This window comes from Mesoplodon densirostris, chromosome 1 (genome assembly GCF_025265405.1).
Source record: "Mesoplodon densirostris isolate mMesDen1 chromosome 1, mMesDen1 primary haplotype, whole genome shotgun sequence".
Taxonomy (NCBI): Eukaryota; Metazoa; Chordata; class Mammalia; order Artiodactyla; family Ziphiidae; genus Mesoplodon; species Mesoplodon densirostris.
In genome coordinates this window covers 217,132,301-217,152,089 of record NC_082661.1, presented here as the reverse complement: position 1 = coordinate 217,152,089, position 19,789 = coordinate 217,132,301, and the positions used below count along the sequence as shown (strand labels likewise).

Sequence of the window (19,789 nt, the reverse complement as noted above, 5' to 3'; positions counted from 1 at the left end):
TCTCACCTGGGGCCACCAAGTGAGAGATCCTAAGGCAACGGCTCCAAATGGGGAAGGAAAGCAAAGATGACTTTGATACTTTGTGTGTGTGTGTGTGTGTGTGTGTGTGTGTGTGTGAGAGAGAGAGAGAGAGAGAGAGAGAGAGAGAGAGAGAGAGAGAGAGAGAAAAGAAAAAGAAACAAAACTAAGATTTTCCTGGGCTTCCCGGGTGGCGCAGTGGTTGAGAGTCCGCCTGCCGCTGCAGGGGACACGGGTTCGTGCCCCGGTTCGGGAAGATCCCACATGCCGCGGAGCGGCTGGGCCCGTGAGCCATGGCCGCTGAGCCTGTGCGTCCGGAGCCTGTGCTCCGCAATGGGAGAGGGCACAACAGTGAGAGGTCCGTGTACCGCAAAAAAAAAAACAAAAAAAAGGGCAGGAGGCGGCAGACGTGAAGGAGGCCATTGGTTTGCTTGTGGCTCACAACTGATGTTTGAAATTCACTAAACATGAAACATAACAGAGAATACTGAATTATCTCTTAGAGAGACTAAGATGACCTCCCAGAGCACGAAATATTCTCACGAGCCTGCAGAAGAAGGGGCTGTGCACATCCTTTGTGTTTCCTGAAGCATCTTGCAAACAGCCATGGAACTGATTTGCTGAACCGAGCTCCGCCCGGTCAGATGTTAACCAAGGGGGAGAGTTGTCTACAGCCATTTGCAACAGAACTCATTACTCCTATGACTAAATCCTGAGAAATCTCAGGGTTTCTTAGCAACAGAACCCTGACACAGAAACTCTTCAGCAGGAGATAGATGAGGCGGCAGAAACCCTGACTGGGAGTGCGGACGCCGCCACTACTGCTTGGCCTATGACTTTGGCCAGTGATGTAACCATGTCACTCTTTTAAAAAACCACTAAGTATACAAACCAGAAGCAGTGGTAAAAATAATGACATGGAAAGACTGCGGACATTCAGTACCCTCTTGTCCTCTGCACTTGGACAATTCGATAATCATCAGTTGGGAGATGTGCGTTACAGCCCAGTCTTCACTGTAGGTTTTCTATTTAAAATGTAATACCTGAGAGGCCCTAAGCCAGGATTTATTTCCCCCCTAAGAAAATATATCATTCTGTCACTGAAGTACCAGAGGGGTTGCTTGAGCCTCCAGAGGGAAAAGTGAAAAGCTCTGTAAGTTCCTTCAAGGGATTTCACATGTTATTGTTTTCTCCTCCCAAGAGAGATTTGGGGTAACGGTAATGTCTGCCACGGCATCACCCGGGTTAAACCTCTGTGGGCAGGAAATGCATCAGCACTTACATCATTTACAAGAGCATGCATGAAGAAACCAATACAGCATAAAAAAAAATTAAATGAGCAGGAAATTTCTAATGCACAGTCTTCTTTCTCTGTGGCTCTCAACTTCCCTGGGAACCTCCCAGAAATGATTTAAAAGCCTGAGAGAACACTTACCACATAGAGACCAGGGTAAAGATTAAGTTCTCACAGGAAGTTCACATATGAAGTCTGAGAACTCAACACTGGGTTAGCTTTGACCCCACTTATAATAAAATGCTGTAAATATCTGTGTGAGCACATGCACCACACCCCAAAACAGGGAAGTCGGGAAAAGACTGAAAACCAAAGAAACGTATAGAGCAAGGTTTAAAGGTGAGGCTCAAAAGATGAGAAGACCAAAGTTCTATTGAAACATATAAAATAAAAACAGGAAAAAGACCTCAAATTATCAAATGCAACCTCCATTTAATGTAGAGGAACCTGAGGCCCAGGATTGCAACTGGTCCCACAGCTGCTCTTTAGCCATATGAGGTCTGTGCACCCAACAGGTGCAGGTATACATCTGAGGCAGTATGCTCATAACCTTCCTCTCTTGATGAATCAGTCAGTACACGCCAAATAAATCCCTGATTTATTTCTTAAAGCACTTCCTTCCACTTCCTAAATCAGGGTTTGCATGAAATTTGAGAGTTCATTTAGTTCATTCCTGTTACATTACGCAGAAGGAAGTTTCAGAAATATAACAGATACTTTCCTTGTTTGTTTCTGGGTCTATAAAGAAGATGAGCTCTTAATTACTTTGATATTGCCAACATGTATTGATTTAAAACAATGCTGGAATACCTAGAATGGGTAACTCACTATGTCATGTCAAATGGGAAATACGTTAATTAATGTGGCATGGATCCTGCTCTCAAGATGCCCAAGGACTAGGAGGGCAAGACGAGGCATGTACTAAAATAATTATAATATCAGGCAGACAAGGGCCAGGAAATTACTACAGGAGTAGAATAGATGATGTCATTATTCCTACCTGGGGGGATGAGTAAAGTGACATAAACGCAACTCTGAGACTGGATTACATTACATGGAGAAGCAAGGGCATTCCAAGCTAGATGCTGTTCAGTCAAAAGCAAGGCAGTAGCAAACGTGGAGTATATATGGAGAAAACACAAATAGGTTCAGTCTTGCAAAAGAAAGCATACAAATTGGAGAGTCTGTGCGCTATAAAACTAGAAAGGTAGATTTAATCCAGAGCGCGCTAGATCTCTGGAGCTACGAAAAAAATGCTTTTTCCCTTCATCCTATAGTCCATATGGAATCATTCATTTATCCTTTATACAAAATTCTGAAGCAACCCCTAAGTAATGGGCACCAAGGAAAGGCACAAGGCACGTTAACTTGAGAAAAATACGGTATCTACCTCCAAGGAACTTAGTCTCCACTAGGAATGACACATAAGCAGCCGATGATGACCATACAATAGTGTGAGAAATGTCATGATAGCATGCCAGGGTCACATAGAAGGTATAAGAAAAGTCACTGAAAATCAGGCTTGTAAGGGAAGAAGAATAGGGGTCCCAAAGGAAGAAACTGAAGATAAGCAGTAGTTATTGACATAGAAGAGGGGGTGTTGGGTATTCAGAATAAGATAAAAGTATGTTAAAAAAAAAACACCTGAAGGTGTGAGAAAGTATAAAGTGTTCAGAACAGAAACTACATTTTAACCCAAAGCCACAGGAAACTATGAAATTATGATGACGTCCAAAATTATGATTCAGGAAAATAAATCTGGCAGCAGCATGTAGAAAATAATTGGAAAGCGGAAATAACTACAAAATGTTTTACTCCAGAATCTAGAAAAATGGTTGGGAGGACCCAAACTGGCCCAGTTCCAGTGAGAATATCATGGACACAGAATTCATGCAACTGAGCACATCACAAACTTAGGGAACAAAGGAAATGCCAGGCGCCTCACATTTCAGGATGGATTGACCGAAACTGGGAACTAGGAAGGAAAAGCATCTGCAGCAGGACATCGAGAAGGGGGAAAATAGTCAAGAAACAGACAGAGAGCAGAACCCATAGAGAGAAAGGAGGAGAACCTGGAATAAAGCTACATCAGGAACACAGGAGGAAGAAAGGTATGGGTACTGCGGGGAGTGGGATGACAGGAAGAAAGGCTTCTGGTGACAAAACCAAGGTTGTCCCTCAGCAAAGGAGCTTCGGGAGAAAACAGAGCAGAAGGCAAACTGCAAAAAATCATGAAGTACTAGATTGTGAAAGCAGATTACTCTTTGGAACTCTTGAGAAATTTAACAAGGGAGGAAAGGAGAAAGGCTGGTAATTTGAGAAGCATCATGGGACATTTTTTTGGTAGAGGAGACTTGAAAAAGGTCAGAAAAAATAATTCAGAAGAGAGATAATTTAATTTAATTGGCAGGCAATTCATATTTCTAACTTAAATCTACAGTCTGAAGCATTTCCTCCTGCTTTGCTTTTAAAGACTGAGAACTTCAATTTGCCATCCTCTAAATGGTGAAGACCTTCATATAGTTGGGACCTATTATCTTGATCACTCCTCAGTCTTCAATTCTGGGTGAAAATACCAATCCATTAGTCCTTTCTCGTGAGTTTTATTCTTTGCCATGGCGTTTCCTTTGAGCCCTTCTCTATATTCTACAGAGTTGTTTGGGGAAAAAAAAGCCATGAGAGGGTCCAACAATTTAATAAAGGCTAAGTCTAAACTGACATTTTAAAAAGGTAGGTATATGATGATCCCTCTATCCTTGTGGTTTGCAAACTCATTTTGTTTTGTTTTCAAAGCAGAAGAACCATTTCTTCTAATTACATCATCTACAAGATCAAAGGAGCTGCTATGAATAGAGCAAAGGTAAGCAAAATAGAGCCTCAACCATGGGGCATTCCTCCCCATCCCACAGAAGCTAGTGTAAAATAATGCTGAACACTGGCAGCGTGTTGCTTATTAGTTTTTAACATTTCTCATAGAATATCTATGCAAGTTATCTTTCTTATATCATATAAAAATCACCTTTATCACTATATAATCTGGAGCTCTTTCCTGAAACCTTTTCCTACTTACAAATGTTATGCAGAATTCTGACCACACAATCCCAGACATGAGCTACCTCTTTTCTAAATAGCTTCATGACAGCTCAAACCTATGTGAACACTGTCTTGAAGCCAGGTCACTGATGAGCTTAGAAACAGCAGGACTGACCCAAACACTGTTTATTTGTTGTAAAGAAAATGTTTCTTCTTCTTCCCTCCACAGAAAAGTCAAAATTAATAAAATTTCTCCTCCACTAAATACCCTAAAAGCCCTGAGCTACAAAATGTATCATCTAAAAAAAGTGATAGAAAAGAACCATAAAAAGTGTATTTGTTGTTCACATTTGATACTAACCTAATAAATTTAACAGCCAAGCCCAGATCGGCTATACAGCAAGTTCCATTTTTCTTCACCAGGATGTTCTTACTTTTCAGATCTCGATGGGCAATTGCTGGTTTGCCTTGAGTACTAAAGATTTCGGTGTGTAAGTGACATAGGCCACTGACAGAAGAATAGGCTAACTTCAGCATCGATTTAGTATCTAGGGTGGTGGACTTCAGGTAATCATAGAGGGAACCATTTTCATGATAATCTGTGATTAGGTACAACTGGGTCCAGGACCCCGTCCCTTTGATATCTGCAGCAATGAATCCTACAAGGAAAAAAGACAAAAAGGGTTGGAGCTATGTGTTTTCTGAATATTATCAGGATAATTATTTTTTTCAGCTATCACTCTTTGTCATAGGTGTCTTTTGTTTGGCATTTCATTCAGTTTTCTGCTTGTGCCTATGACAGTATTAAATCATTAATACCAATCAGAGGCCATCAAAACAGTAGGAGTGGAGAAACACTAAGAGTTTGTATCTGAAAACAGGATCCCTTTCTAATCAGCAGTTGATATTTAAATGATCTTGAAGTTAACAGTAAATAGTTCCTGGTATTAAAGTTACACATAAGACACTGTTTACAAAACAGGCACACACTCCATGATTAGCTTATACTCTTTCTACTTGAATGATCCAGCTAGATCATTTCTAACTTGAGAAAATAAAAAGGAAATCAATTATCAATATAAACTCTGGATATAAATAAACCCTGCAGATAAAATTCCCATAACTTTTCACAGCACTTAGACAAAAATGTGCTCCTTCAAATCCCTAAGAAGCCTTAAGAAATTCTGGTATTGCATTTGCATTTCCTGTCCCGGAAGAAAAAACTTTTTGAACAGGTTCCATTTCCAGCCCACCATTCATTCATAGAAGTGCCTTAGTCATTCCTCCTGCGAGGTCTCCCATTAGAAGCGTATGACGTTCTTGGGCTCATGCCAAGAAGAAAATGTCTATATATTTCATAACAGGTCTACACAGATGAGTTAATATGCAGATGCTAACAGAAAAAGAGAGGAAAGCTAGGAAACCCTGAACATTGCTATACAGACTTTTACTCACCCAAAATGTTTTCATGCCTCATCAACACTGTCTGATATATTTCTGTCTCTCGGAACCAGCTGGCTTCCTCTGTGGTGAAGAACACTTTCACAGCTACCTTTTCGCCACGCCACTTTCCCATCCAAACTTCCCCATAGCGCCCTTTTCCAATCTGTTTCACCATCTGAATCTGCTTAGCTATAGTCCTCTGGACCTGTTAAATCCCAAAACACATTGTTAGTGTATTCACAGCACAACAGATTTGTTTAATCTTTTTTTTTTTCCTCCAGAGAAGAAACACATGTAAAATATATTTAGCCAGTAGTTTTTCTTTACATAGACAACTTATTTGTATTTATTTATTAATTTATGCTGTCCTCTTTTAAATATATTTGAAATTGAATGTGGATTTTGACTGTTTGAAGTATTGCTTCCAAATTATTAAGTATTTTATTCTACCTATTATTATTTTCACAGAGAAAAAACCTGAATGGGTTCACAGTAATTGGCAGAATAGAATACTTTTCACTTCTACCACTATATGGGATACTAGATACTCTAAAGGGAATCATGTCACTATATGCTTGGATAAAATACAACCAAACAGGGCTTCCCTGGTGGAGCAGTGATTGAGAGTCCGCCTGCCGATGCAGGGGACACGGGTTCATGCCCCGGTCCGGGAAGATCCCACATGCCGCGGAGTGGCTGGGCCCGTGAGCCATGGCCGCTGAGCCTGCGTGTCCGGAGCCTGTGCTCCGCAGCAGGAGAGGCCACAGAAGTGAGAGGCCTGCGTACCGCAAAAAAAAAAAAAAAACACAACCAAACAAAAATGTAATGCACTGTTGGGCACACATAGAAATAAAGGAAATCTCTGAGCAGGGAGGAATGGAGGGAGGGAGGAAAAGAGGTAGGACAGAGTTAAGACCAGAGCAGGGATAGATAAGCATTCAGCAGCATATTCAAAAGCCAGGTTGCTGTCTGGGCAAAGAATAATACCAGCACTGAGATCTAGAATATGAACTTTGACCCCTTTAAAATGAGAGAAACTGAACCCTGGGCTTTAGCATTAAGCCGGAACCACTGAATGGTACCAAATTTGCCCTAGGTTGGTAGAACACCATCACCATGGCTCCCGGCAAAAGCAAATGCAAATCCTCTCTTGAGGAAATCCTCTGCAGAATACGTTTCACTCCACCACTCTGGTGAGATACTAGATGCTCTAAAGGAGCACTTGCCACCATACAACTTTGATCGTGGATAAAATATGAGAAACAGAAAACTGTTAATGCATTGTTGGGCTCACAAGGAAATAAAAGAAGTCCCCAAGGTGGGGTTGGGGGGAGAAGGAGAGAAGGAAGAAAAGAAAATGGAGGGAGAGAAAGAAAGGAAAGAGAAAGAGAAGATCCCACACCTTAAAGCAAAAGGAAACAGCCACTGCAAATGAGAGGCAGGAGAAACAACCCAAGCAGATTTAACCCCTTCAGATTACAGCTACTGGAATTTTCAGATACAAAATGCCAAGAACACTACATGAGATGTGTGAAGAAATAGGAGACAGAATAAAATACCAGGAAGCAGTAAGAAATTATTGAAAATTATACTTTGAGGTGGAAGAGTTGTCATAACAAGAAATGTAAAATGGAGACGGAAAACGGCCAATTAGAGCTGGGGAGAAAGTTAAACTGTGAGGGAGCTCTGAAGAATTATACAGTGCAGCAGAGACAAAGAGAAGGAAAATATGAGGGTTAAATGGCATAAAGGTTATAAGTCTCTTTATACATGATCTTCATTCTACCTCTGCTTAAATGTTTTAAGAACTCCATGACTGAAGGGGCTAAGTATTGGTGACCATTTACATAATTTGGGAGACATATATAAAGAATCTAACATAGAACTCTCATAAGACCTGGTCAGAAAATTGGGATGTACTCTTTGCAGAGACATGCTTTGCATCAAGTTAAACCCAAAGTGTTTCTTTCTGTGTTTGCAATTTTAAGGGCCATGTAATTATACTGAGTCCACCTAGATAATCCAGAATAATCTCACTTCAAGGACAGCTGATGAGCAAGCTTCATTCCCCTTTACCATGTAAAATAACAGATTCTAGGGATTAGGACATGGACATTTTGGGGGGGCTAGTATTCTGCCTACCACAGATGTCTATCAGCTGGGATGTGTTCTGTTTTTGCATAATGGATGATTTTATCAATTCAAGAGGTAATGCTATCCATTGCCAGAACCATTACCAGCACTAATATCAGACTGAAAGCTTTTGGGGACAAGACAAAGTCCTTTTTTCTTTTCCTGTGAAAGAAGAATTAAAAAATAAAAGCATTACTGACATGCCATTTAGCCACTCAGCCTGAAGGAAATGAGGAATCAAGTATGTATAAAGAGCAGCCTTCCTCCCTTTAGGAGTCAAAAAGGCTCTGTGAGGAAACCTTCAGCACATTTCCATTCCTCAATAAGGGAACAGAAGCATCAAGGGCACTAAGCAGTTGAGAGCCAAATCCGTAAGTAGTTAAATTACTGACTTGAGGAGACTTCCTACATTTATTAAAGAAATATTACTAATTTATAGATGTTACAAAGCAGTACTTACGTAAATCTACAGAACATTTCCTAACAAACAGCTTTATATCCACTTCTTTTCTAATGATAACATATATAATTAATTTAATGAAAGCATAGTTGGAATTGGCAATGCTCACAAGAATAGGAACAACTTATCTCAAAGATAAAAAGTCTCACTAAATTATATTCAGAAATTTAAAATATACTTATATTTTGAGATTTATTATAACATCTATGGACCTGAAAATATAATTTGAAAAATGTTTTAACTATGTTATTTGAGTTTTTATTTAATTTAGTTAATGTTTCAGGTCTTTCTGTACTTAAACTTTCCTTCTGTATTACATTCTTAGATATCAATTTTGAAAGTCAGATTGTATAAATAAAAAATAATCACTATAATTGTGATTCCCAAAAGAGAAGAATTATCTCATGCAAAATGGGTACAACTAGCTGTATAAGGATTATAAGGAGTTATCACTTTCAGAAATGTCCTCTTATCTAGTGATCAGCTATCTGATAGCGTCTAACCCTTAAGCCCTTGTACACGATGGACACTAAAAACCATGTAGTTGTAAGTAATGCTCTGTGCTCTCTACATGTCCCTGAATTAACAAAACACACACTCCTACACACAAATATACTGTTTAAAATACTTTGCTTAGTAAGGCTGTGTTAATGATACATATTGGAAATATTTTTCACAAAAGATTTCTCAACTAAGAGGTTTGATGTTCAGTTAGACAATTTACTTCACCTTTTGTTCCTTTACAAGGTCAGATAAAGAGTATAAATAAATAATAATAGTGTTAGTATTTACTGAGTGCATACTCTGTATGTATTAAATGTGCCAGGCATGTTTATATGTATATTTATTTATATATATGTCTATATATATATATATATATATGTATATTTATATATGTATATCTATGTTTATGTATATGTATGTTTATATATGTATATGTATATTTATATATGTGTATATGTATATTTATTTATAAATATGTTTATTTATATATCTGTATTTTTATTTATATATAGATAGATAGATAGATAGATAGATATAGCAGGCAAACTATCTTAATTCTTACAACCACCCTATGATATTCCTCCCTTAAAGGATTTACATACGAAGTCACTTGGCAAATATTAGGTCCAAGTATGTGTTTATACACATGGCATGAACTTTCCCTTTACGTTAATGAAATAAACCACAAATCGGAATATGCAGAGAGACTATTGTGCATTTCTGCATTGTTTATCTTTTTTTTTTTTTTTTTTTTTTTGCGGTACTCCGGCCTCTCACTGTTGTGGCCTCTCCCGTTGTGGAGCACAGGCTCCGGACGCGCCGGCTCAGCGGCCATGGCTCACGGGCCCAGCCGCTCCGCGGCATGTGGGATCTTCCCGGGCCGGGGTGCGAACCCATGTCCCCTGCATCGGCAGGTGGACTCTCAACCACTGCGCCACCAGGGAAGCCCTGCATTGTTTATCTTAAAAACCAAATCTTAAAACAGGATCTTAAATCTGTAATACTGAGAATTTTCCCTCACTAAACTGAGTTTGACAGGATTCTTCTTCCCATCCTGTTGCTATCAAATACAATTCTTTGTTTTATTTAATATTTGGTTCACAAACGTGAAAAGCACAGATTCTAGAGGCAGATCATCTGGGTTTGACTCCTGGCTTCTCCACATATTAACCAGTTGGCCCAAGTCAGGGGCCTATGGCTCTGCTGTGTGACACAGGGATACATTTCTAGTACTACCCTCACAGCTGCTATGAGGGTTAGATGAGAGTCTGGCCAGGACTGGACCAGTTAATAGTCAAATGCTTGGGTTTTTCGGTGTCTAGATTACAGAAGTAAGATATTATAGTATTTTCACAGATATTAAAAGTTGGAGTGGAAAAAACAAATTATTGAGCAGCCTCTTTAATCACTCAGGTATGCTACTAAGGATACAAAGTGAAAAAATGTAGTCTCCACCCCAAAGAGATGAGAGTCTACCTAAAGACACGGGTACACTAACACCAATTACAATGTTATTTTAAACTGCTATACTGGTACAATAGGCAAACTGTTAGGACAGAAGTTAAATAGACTGGCTCAGGGGCTTCCCTGGTGGCGCAGTGGTTGAAAATCTGTCTGCCAATGCAGGGGACACGGGTTCGAGCCCTGGTCTGGGAAGATCCCACATGCCGCGGAGCAACTAGGCCCGTGAGCCACAACTACTGAGTCTGCGCGTCTGGAGCTTGTGCTCCGCAACAAGAGAAGCCGCGATGAAGAGTGGTCCCCGCTTGCCACAACTGGGGGAAGCCCTCGCACAGAAACAAAGACCCAACACAGCAAAAATAAATAAATTAATTAATAAACTCCTACCCCCAACATCTTCTTTAAAAAAAAAAAAAAAGACTGGCTCAGTCTGGGCTAATCTGTCACAGAGATAAAACATGCGGTAGGCCTTGAGCCACAGTCTGAGGAAAGTCTCCAGAAAGACATTACATTTGCAAAGACATGGATTTTAAAAACATGTTGTATTTTCGAAACAATTACTCAAGGCTGATGCTAGAGCTCAAGAAGCAGGTGGGGAAGAGGTGGGAGGAGAGGGATGTCGTGCTCACCAAGCTAAGAAAGAAGACCCATAACCACTACTAGATATTAGAATGTGCTATCCAGGGAAGTAAAAGAGTTAATAGGGGGCTTCCCTGGTGGCGCAGTGGTTGAGAGTCTGCCTGCCGATGCAGGGGACACGGATTCGTGCCCGGGTCCGGGAAGATCCCACGTGCCGTGGAGCGGCTGGGCGGGCCCGTGAGCCATGGCCGCTGAGCCTGCGCGTCCGGAGCCTGTGCTCCGCAACGGGAGAGGCCACAACAGTGAGAGGCCTGCGTACCGCAAAAAAAAAAAAAAAGAGTTAATAAGGTCAAAGATTTGAGAAAGAACTCCACAGGAATGAGAAAGATGGGCAAGGAGGAAAACAGGTAGTCTTCAATTCTAACAGCGTATCTGATTGATATCAAAAGGGATTTTACTATCTGTACTTGAAAAAGAAGTGTAATAAAACATTTTTAAATATAAGAATGGTATTTGCTATATATGAGTTAAATTCTAAGAATGAAAAGGCAAGCAATTTGATAAGAACTTTTACATGTAAGTTTAAAAAAAAAAAACTTACATCCTAAGTAGCATCAGTTTGGTCATAGTGACTACTTCACAAGTGGTTTTCTGTCTGGTTTATTACCTCCAGGGGAGGTATTAGTTGAAGAGTACAGAGTTTCAGTTATGCAAGATGAATAAGTCCTAGAGATCTACTGTACAGCACAGTATCTACAGTTAACAATACTGTATTGTATATCTTCTTCCTAGTTCAGAGCTAAAAGCTGACACTAACTTTATTTTTAGTTAGATACAATTGACATATAACATTTTGTAAGTTTAAGGTATACAATGTGTTGATTTGATATATTTATATATTGTGATATGATTATCACAGTAGTGTTAGCTAACACCTCTATTATGGGTGTAATGTATTTTTAAAATTTTGCTAAGAGCTAAGAGATTAGATCTTATGTTGTGTGAGGTTTTTTAAAAATAAATTTATTTATTTATTTTTTGGCCACGTTGGGTCTTCGTTGCTGAGTGGGCTTTCTCTAGCTGCGGTGAGCGGGGGCTACTCTTCGTTGTGGTGTGTGGGCTTCTCATTGCGGTGGCTTCTCTTGTTGCAGAGCACGGGCTCTAGGCACACGGGCTTCAGTAGTTGTGGTGCATGGGCTCTAGAGCGCAGGCTCAGTAGTTGTGACGCATGGGCTTAGTTGCTCCACAGCATGTGGGATCTTCCCGGACCAGGGCTCAAACCCATGTCCCCTGCACTGGCAGGTGGATTCTTAACCACTGCGCCACCAGGGAAGTCCCTTAGGTTGTGTTCTTATCATAAAATAATAATAATAATAATAATAATAATAAATGAATGAATGGGCAGGAGGAAACTTTTGGAGGTGATGGATATGTTCATGGCCTAGACTGTGGTGATGGCTTCACAGATGTGTACTCACCTCCAAACTCTTCAAGTTATAAATGTATACAGCCTTTTGGATGTTAAAAATAAAAAGAGTTATAAAATAAATTCTTGGTTTGAGATTTTTTTTTCAGTTACTTTTAGTACTAAATAAAAGGTCACCAAAAGAATCAAGTAAACAAGATATCCAAAGTCAGAACCAGACAATAAAGATTAGGAAAATCAGTCTTAAAGAGTTTATAAAGGAAAATATTTCTCATTAAAATTGTTATTTCCATTCCAAGTCCCAACAATCTTTTTGCGTGGTCCATAAAGTAACCAAATGCTTTTCTCATTAAAGCAAGTGCCTTGGGTTCAGTATATATTTTCTTCCAAGTTGGCAGTGTTGACCATCAGAAAATTAAAACTCTCCTGAATGGAAAAGCCAGAGCTTCACCCTGAAACATAAACCCTCCAGCTGAGATGCGGCCTTCTTCTCTTGTAGAAGTACTCAGATCCCATTTGGTTGTAATACTTTTGCCTTCAAAAGCCAGGCCAAAGTGCAGTAATGTTATCCTTACTGAAAACAGAGGGAAGATGGTCCCATGCTGAATGTTTTCTAATCTGCTCTTTATCAGAACATCTGAGGGTCTGGATTGCAACCATACACTTACATTAAAGAACAATGACCTCACCCCCAATATGTCAAAATGTTATCAGGAAACCCTGTATCTGAGATCTGATGTCTGACTGACTGCGGAGTGCTTTCTCTTTGTCCACTGCCCTATCTGTTTCAGTAAAATGAAACCCAGCAGTTATTGACATTTCCTCTCAGAATACATTTCCTTTAAATTCAAGGTATGTTCTTCTCATACCAGCAGAGGGAGGCCTGATCCGCTTCCTGAGCTCTGAGACTGCTCAATTAAGTCTCTCAGGGATTCTCCAGGAGGAATGTAAGTTTCATCCTGTTCTAATCCAATGCTGTACCGAGGTCTGGTTTCTTGTCTTTTATACCTGAAGATGCACAGAGAAAGATAATGTTAGACACTGGATTGCAATGATAGGGGCAAACATGCAGATAAAACAGTAACCACAGCAGGTTTTATCTTTGCACATAATACAAGATTAGATGCTCAGTATTTATTACCCTTAGTTATGATTTCCAGAACAAAATCATAATTATTCTTCTAACCTATTTTTTAGAGTAAACTACATGTTCTTACTCACTCACAACCACATATGATTTTTCTTCTCTATTCCTATCAAATGCATATATCCAAGCAGGCTACATTCCATTAATGTTTCTATACAGTTCCAATATTCATTCCCTAAAATCTTTTCTTATAAGGTCCCTGATCAACTACAGACGCAAATTTTTGGTTTACAAAAGACATTACAATTTTCTCATCCAAGGCAATGTATAGATAAATGAGATAAATTGAAAGTTTAAAAATTTTTGTCAATAAGTATGTCTTCAATTAGAAATGATGTTATTTGAATTAACTCCTACTTATAGAAAAGTAACCTAAATTACTATTACAAAAAGCCAATGATAAGAATTTAAAGGTCCTTGATATTTCACAAACTAGAAAACGAGTTCTTAGGTGACTGAAAATAATTTCTAATGACCATACTGTAATTTAATAACTGAACATATTTTATTTTAATAATTGATCTATAAATTATCTTTAAAATCTTTCAGTGCTAAGGGGATATTGTTAGCTCACAAAATAAGGAATTACTAAAGCAATTCTAAGTTCCCCATGGTCATTTCTCTGCTTTGAATCAAACCTCAGTAGCAACTAGTTGCTGAATTTCCTAGCTACCATAAATTTCCTAGGGATGAAATTTTTTCTGGGTGGTTTTGATATCTGAAGCAGAAATGAGATAGGTATCTATTAATAGCTTCATTAGGACAAATATTTATCAATAGTAACTCATATTATCAGTGAAATCTAAGATCTAATTAGGTCAAGGAAAGCTGTGGTAAAAAATGTCAACAGGTAGAAGAGTATGAGAATGATATTATAAACTCAAAATTCTATATCTACATGTTAGAAACTTACCTGAAGTAACAGAATAAAATGATAAGGACCAAGAGCAAACTACAGACAGTCACAGATATAAGTAAGGCCTTGTGGTGTACAGGTCCATCAACAAAATCTGAAATTAAAAAGAAAGTAAAAAGAGCCATGATACAGAGATTATTTTCATTTAAAATTTAGGAAGCAACTCTTTCCCAAAAGTGCTTGCTAAGCTCCATGTGCAAGATTTGAGAGGTTCTTTTAATCTGCTAATTGATAAGAAATATATATATACTCTCTAAATTAAATAAGTCTGAGTAACATGAATTCATCTAGCCACTCACTTCAAGAGCATGCATTTCTTCTTCTCTGGAAGGAATAGGTTTGACATAGGATAAAAGCACAGGATATAAATAAATGTAAATGGATCAATACCCCTAAAATATAAGCAGGTTGTTCATCTTTATTTCAGATCCAGCTGATGTGTTTACAGATTTTTCTCATGTGGTTTCTGGAGCACTCTATATCATGAATTTGGATAAAAAAACAAATCTATATTCATTGTACATAAAAACCAAAGTAATCCTATGATGGATACAAAGGATCAGAATTCCTCAAATATTGTCAAATAAATAGAATACATGATTTGCGTTACTTTAAGCAAAGATGCCCTTCAAAAATACATAGCTTAATTTTTCATAAATGGCATCCTATTTTAAAAGAATGGGTATGTTCCACTCAAAGAATTACTGTGTGATTCTTTTAAAGAACAAATTATTAAACAGTATTCATGCTGTTTTAACTCCAGTTCCTGACAAATCAGATTTATAATACTACGGCATGATTTTTCAAACGTTGTAAAAATAAGAATAACCTGGAGAGCTTTATACAGATGCATATTTACTGACTTCAACCCCAGAGATTTTTATTCAAAGTATATATTTTCTTTTTTACAACCATCCCAGGTGATTTATATGCAGGTAGTCTCTGGAACGTATTTTGAGGAAACTGACTGAAAACCTGGTGCACTTACCTAGTAATAGAACTAGCACCGTTCTTATTAAGGGCACCATACATCCTTTGGAGAGTAATTACTGCTATTTAATTTTAAAAGGTATTGTAATTTATGATTTTGGTTACCTACAAACAAGATGTTTTCCAACTGTGCTGTATACTTTTAATGGTACGGCTACCTAAACATTTTGGCTGGGGACCTTACCCCACTAAATGTAAATTTCTTTTTTTCATTCAAAAGTATTATATGTTCCCTGAAGAAAAACTGAAAAGCACCAACTAACTAAAATAAAATAAATAAAATTGCCACCACCTCACTATTTACAAAAGTTACTGCTAACGTTTTAGTGTATGCCTTTCCAGTACCATTTCAATGAACAAAAAAAGTTCATGAACAAAATAGTTCACAAAAAGGCATTGTATACACACATGCCCATAGCTGTATTATTCACAACGGCTAAAACATGGAATAAACCCAAGTGTCCACTGACATATGAATGGATAAGCAAAATGTGGTATATACATAAGACGTGGTTTAAAGGCCTTAAAAGGAAAGAGATTCTGACATATATTACAACATGAATGAACCTTAAGGACATTGTGCTAAGTGAAATAAGGCAGTCACAAAAAGACAAACACTCCACTTATATGAGATACTTAGAGAAGTCAAAATGATAAAGACAAAAAGAAGAATGGTAGTTGCCAGGGGTTGGGGGGAGGAGAGATGGGGGAAGTTAATATTTAATGGCTAAGAGTTTCAGTTCTACAAGATTAACAGAACTATAGAGATGGATGGTGGTTATGGCTGTATAACATTATAAATATATTTAATATCACTGAACTGTACACTTGAAAGTGATTAAGATGGTAAACTTTATGTTATGTATATTTCACGACAAATAAAAAATTTGGGAAAAAAATCATTAGAATTGCCTTGTAACTAGATTGTTTTCATTTATAATATTGTAAACATTTTCCAAAACAATAAACATTTTTCTGCAAAATGAGTTTCAACGATTACACAGTACATATACAGATACATCCTAATTAGAAAGTCAGTCTTCTGATGATGTATACTTAGGAGATTGCAAAGATTTTGCTACAATACATCTTTGCTGTGATACATAAAATTCTGTGATGAACATTCTTACACATACATCATTGCACATGTCAGTGATTATTTTCTTAATCTAGATTTGAAGAAGAATTATTAGTTTAAAGGATATATATTTTAAGGTTTTTCATACATGTTGTCAAAATACCCTTTAAAAAAGATTACAAGTTTCTTTTTTACCATCAATGTGAACATATGTCTTAATTATTCCGAAATAATCTCAGTCTTATAGAAAACCTGTAAGGATAAAGGACTCCAATATGTCCTTTAGAGAGTTTTCATTTTAAAAATTTTACCATATTTACTTTATAATTCTCTTGCTCTCTCAGTATGTATGTGTGTGCCTATCTCCCTCTCTCTATATAAAGATACGTATATGTACATGTTTGTATTCATATTTATTTATATGTATGTATACTCTATGGATCATATGAAGTTACAGACATAATGTCTCCACCCATAAACACTTCAGAGTGAACTTCCTAAGAACAAGGACATTGTCTTACCAAATGGTAATGCAATTACCAAAATCAGGAAAGTAACACGAACATACGAAATGAAAATAAATCTTACTGTGAAATATATCAGAGAAAGTTTGGATTATTTATTATAAACTAAAATCCACAGATTTTTATACTAATTTCTCATCCAAATCTTATGATGGTTAATGTTATGCTTTACTCATCAGTCTAAAACATATGTTTAATAACTATTTATGATCTACACTACTTGTAAAATATTAATGGAAGTAGTCCGTCTGCATCTGAAAAGACTAAATGAGAGACCATTTTCTAAAAAGCAGTTTTATATTAAATTCAGACACACTGCCAGTTGAGCAGAGAAAGAGTTCAGGACCATGATCTACACATTCGAAGAGCCATTCAGCCTTTAACAACAACAGGAATCATATATAATCACCACATGCGTTGTCCAAAAAGCGTTGCTTAGGAAATCTTGAAAGTAATTTGTAAGCTCTTAAAATTACGTGGGCTAAGATTTTACACAATGAATTTTCTTAGTAAAATTCCCCTCCATACCTCGCCCGCTCCTCTGGGTTATAGGCAAAGTCAACAATAACCCAAAATGAGCACAATACCTCTGCCAGTGAGAGAGCAATTAGCAACGTTTGTACACATGCATGTATACAAATACCATGGTGCACATAATGTCGCTGCAAACAGCTTAAAATCTATTTCCAATTTTAAGGACAACAAAAGCAAAAAAGCCTGATTTTGCAGAAAATCAGAGAGAACGCTGGATACTCTATCAAGACTAGAGTAACTAAGTACATATGCACAACATATTTTCAGTATACAAATACAGAATACTTTTTCGTTCAAGTGATATAATTTTACGAAAAACTATCAGCCTCATCGACTTTCACTTTTCCATGTAAATGAAGAACACTCTGAACCGTAAGAACAGTGTATTTATTACTCATCATATTAGATTTCTGATTTCTGAGAGCAATGAGACCAGAAAGAATCTAAGGGATTGTTTCCTTACCATCAAGCACTTTTTTGAAAGGCTAGCATTACCTTCCCACTTTCCTTTTCTTTGCCCCCATCAACCTATCCCCTACTGCCTCCTTGTCTTTTGTCATAAATAGTGAGCCTTATCAATATGCCTTTTGTTTCTTTCGGTCATGCCTGTCATGTTTTAATCTGCCATTACCTGTGCTCAGAGCATTAACAATGTAAACATTCAAGTCACTGCCAGAGTCTTGGAAAGCGAACACGTCCAGATACATATCAGGAAAAGAACAGAGCCCACACTTTCTCTCTAGGCCAGCAGATTTCTACCTGGCTGTCACTCCAACTGCTCAGGGGAGTAGAATGGAGAACTCTCTAGGGAAGCCTGGTTCACTCTGAGGCAAGTAAGAATCACCAATGGTTTCCTAACAAAACAGCATTCTGTCATTACTTGTCTCCTCTCTGATAATTAACTGGTCTGCAACTGCTTAAAATGCCAGGACTGTTTCTATAATGCTAGAAGATAGCTCATAATTGCAATAAGAAATAAAAAACCATATTGCTAGAAAGAATCTTGGAAATATGATGGCCCAAAGACATCTTTATATGTGCTCTCAATGCTATAACCACAGATAAATTGGAGACATCTTTCTATTAATAGAGCACAAAGTGCCTGAAAAGCATATTCTTGTCAGAGGATTTTAGTCAACAAACAATACTGTAAAGTAATTTACCTTCATCATATACTGGGATGTCATCTTACAGTAACATCTAGAAATAAATTCACTATAAGAACAAAGACATAATATTCTACTTATTTTCCTGCAGAAAAAAAGATTTAGCATTATATATTCTGGTAACAAAGGAAGTTAAGACAGAACTGTTATATCCAGATTACTGTGTTCAGTGAGAAAGAAAAAGTGTAATTATTTATAAATTTCTTTCACCGATCCCAAATACAAAGTTAACCGAAGCTGCACATTTCCAGAAATGTTAAGAGCTATCCCCTGGCAAAGAATTCAGCTCAGACTCATGTACCGGTTTATACTGCCACAAGCATAATATATGTGTCAGAAGGAAAATTCTGCAACTGACCTTTGCATTCTAGATGCTATCATATATTCAACCTATCTGTGTTATAGAGAATAAGGGAGACGGTTTCACTGATTAAATACCTGTTACCTATTGAGTTTAATTTGTAATTGGCATTACCCGAAGCTAAGCAATGGCATTTTTAAACAAATCTGTAAACTGCTCAGAATATATTTTTTAGTTGAGTAAGAAAAGAAATAATAAGGTAAAGTTTAGCTTTGGAAATCCTGTATTATAATTTTACTTAAACTACATAGAAATTACCCTGTTTCAAAACAGAAACAGTTGTTTCTGATACATTTTCCATGAAGTATACATGTAGCGTATATTAGTAATTCCCATATTTAAACATACAAACTACACCTATTCCAAAAAATTATATGAACTTTATTTGCTCTTGTAAAAGCCAAATTTAAGGATCCCATTTAATAAAGCAAGGGCTTCTGTTCATTTCAACACCAGTCTTTCACTTCTTTAAGTGCTCATTTGAAAAAAAAATAAACAAAAATAAGTGATAATAAGTAATTTGGGAGGAGGAAAAAAACCTCATCAAATTCTCTTGCCTACACACCATTTCAAGAGAACGTTTAACTCACAATGTCTTGGTCAAACCATGTGACGCTGGAACCATACATCATCCCTTCCAGCATCTCAGTGCCCCTTCGTCACTAATTCTGCAGGCAGGAAGCCAGACACCAGGGCACCACGACTTCTCCCTACAAGCCTCT

The 19,789-nt window shown here is 37.6% G+C and overlaps 1 protein-coding gene across 4 annotated transcripts in view; it reads right to left on the bottom strand.

Annotated features, from left to right (window-relative positions):
* Positions 1-19,789, bottom strand: part of BMPR1B (bone morphogenetic protein receptor type 1B) — a 424,639-nt gene that overhangs the window by 19,001 nt on the left and 385,849 nt on the right. For all 4 annotated transcript variants that reach the window (XM_060094814.1, XM_060094825.1, XM_060094834.1 and 1 more), the window contains 4 exons: positions 14,412-14,508; positions 13,221-13,359; positions 5,801-5,993; positions 4,707-5,004 (listed from right to left, as the gene is read on the bottom strand). In XM_060094814.1, the coding sequence (XP_059950797.1) occupies positions 4,707-5,004; positions 5,801-5,993; positions 13,221-13,359; positions 14,412-14,508 (727 nt within the window). The remainder of the gene's footprint in view (positions 1-4,706; positions 5,005-5,800; positions 5,994-13,220; positions 13,360-14,411; positions 14,509-19,789) is intronic.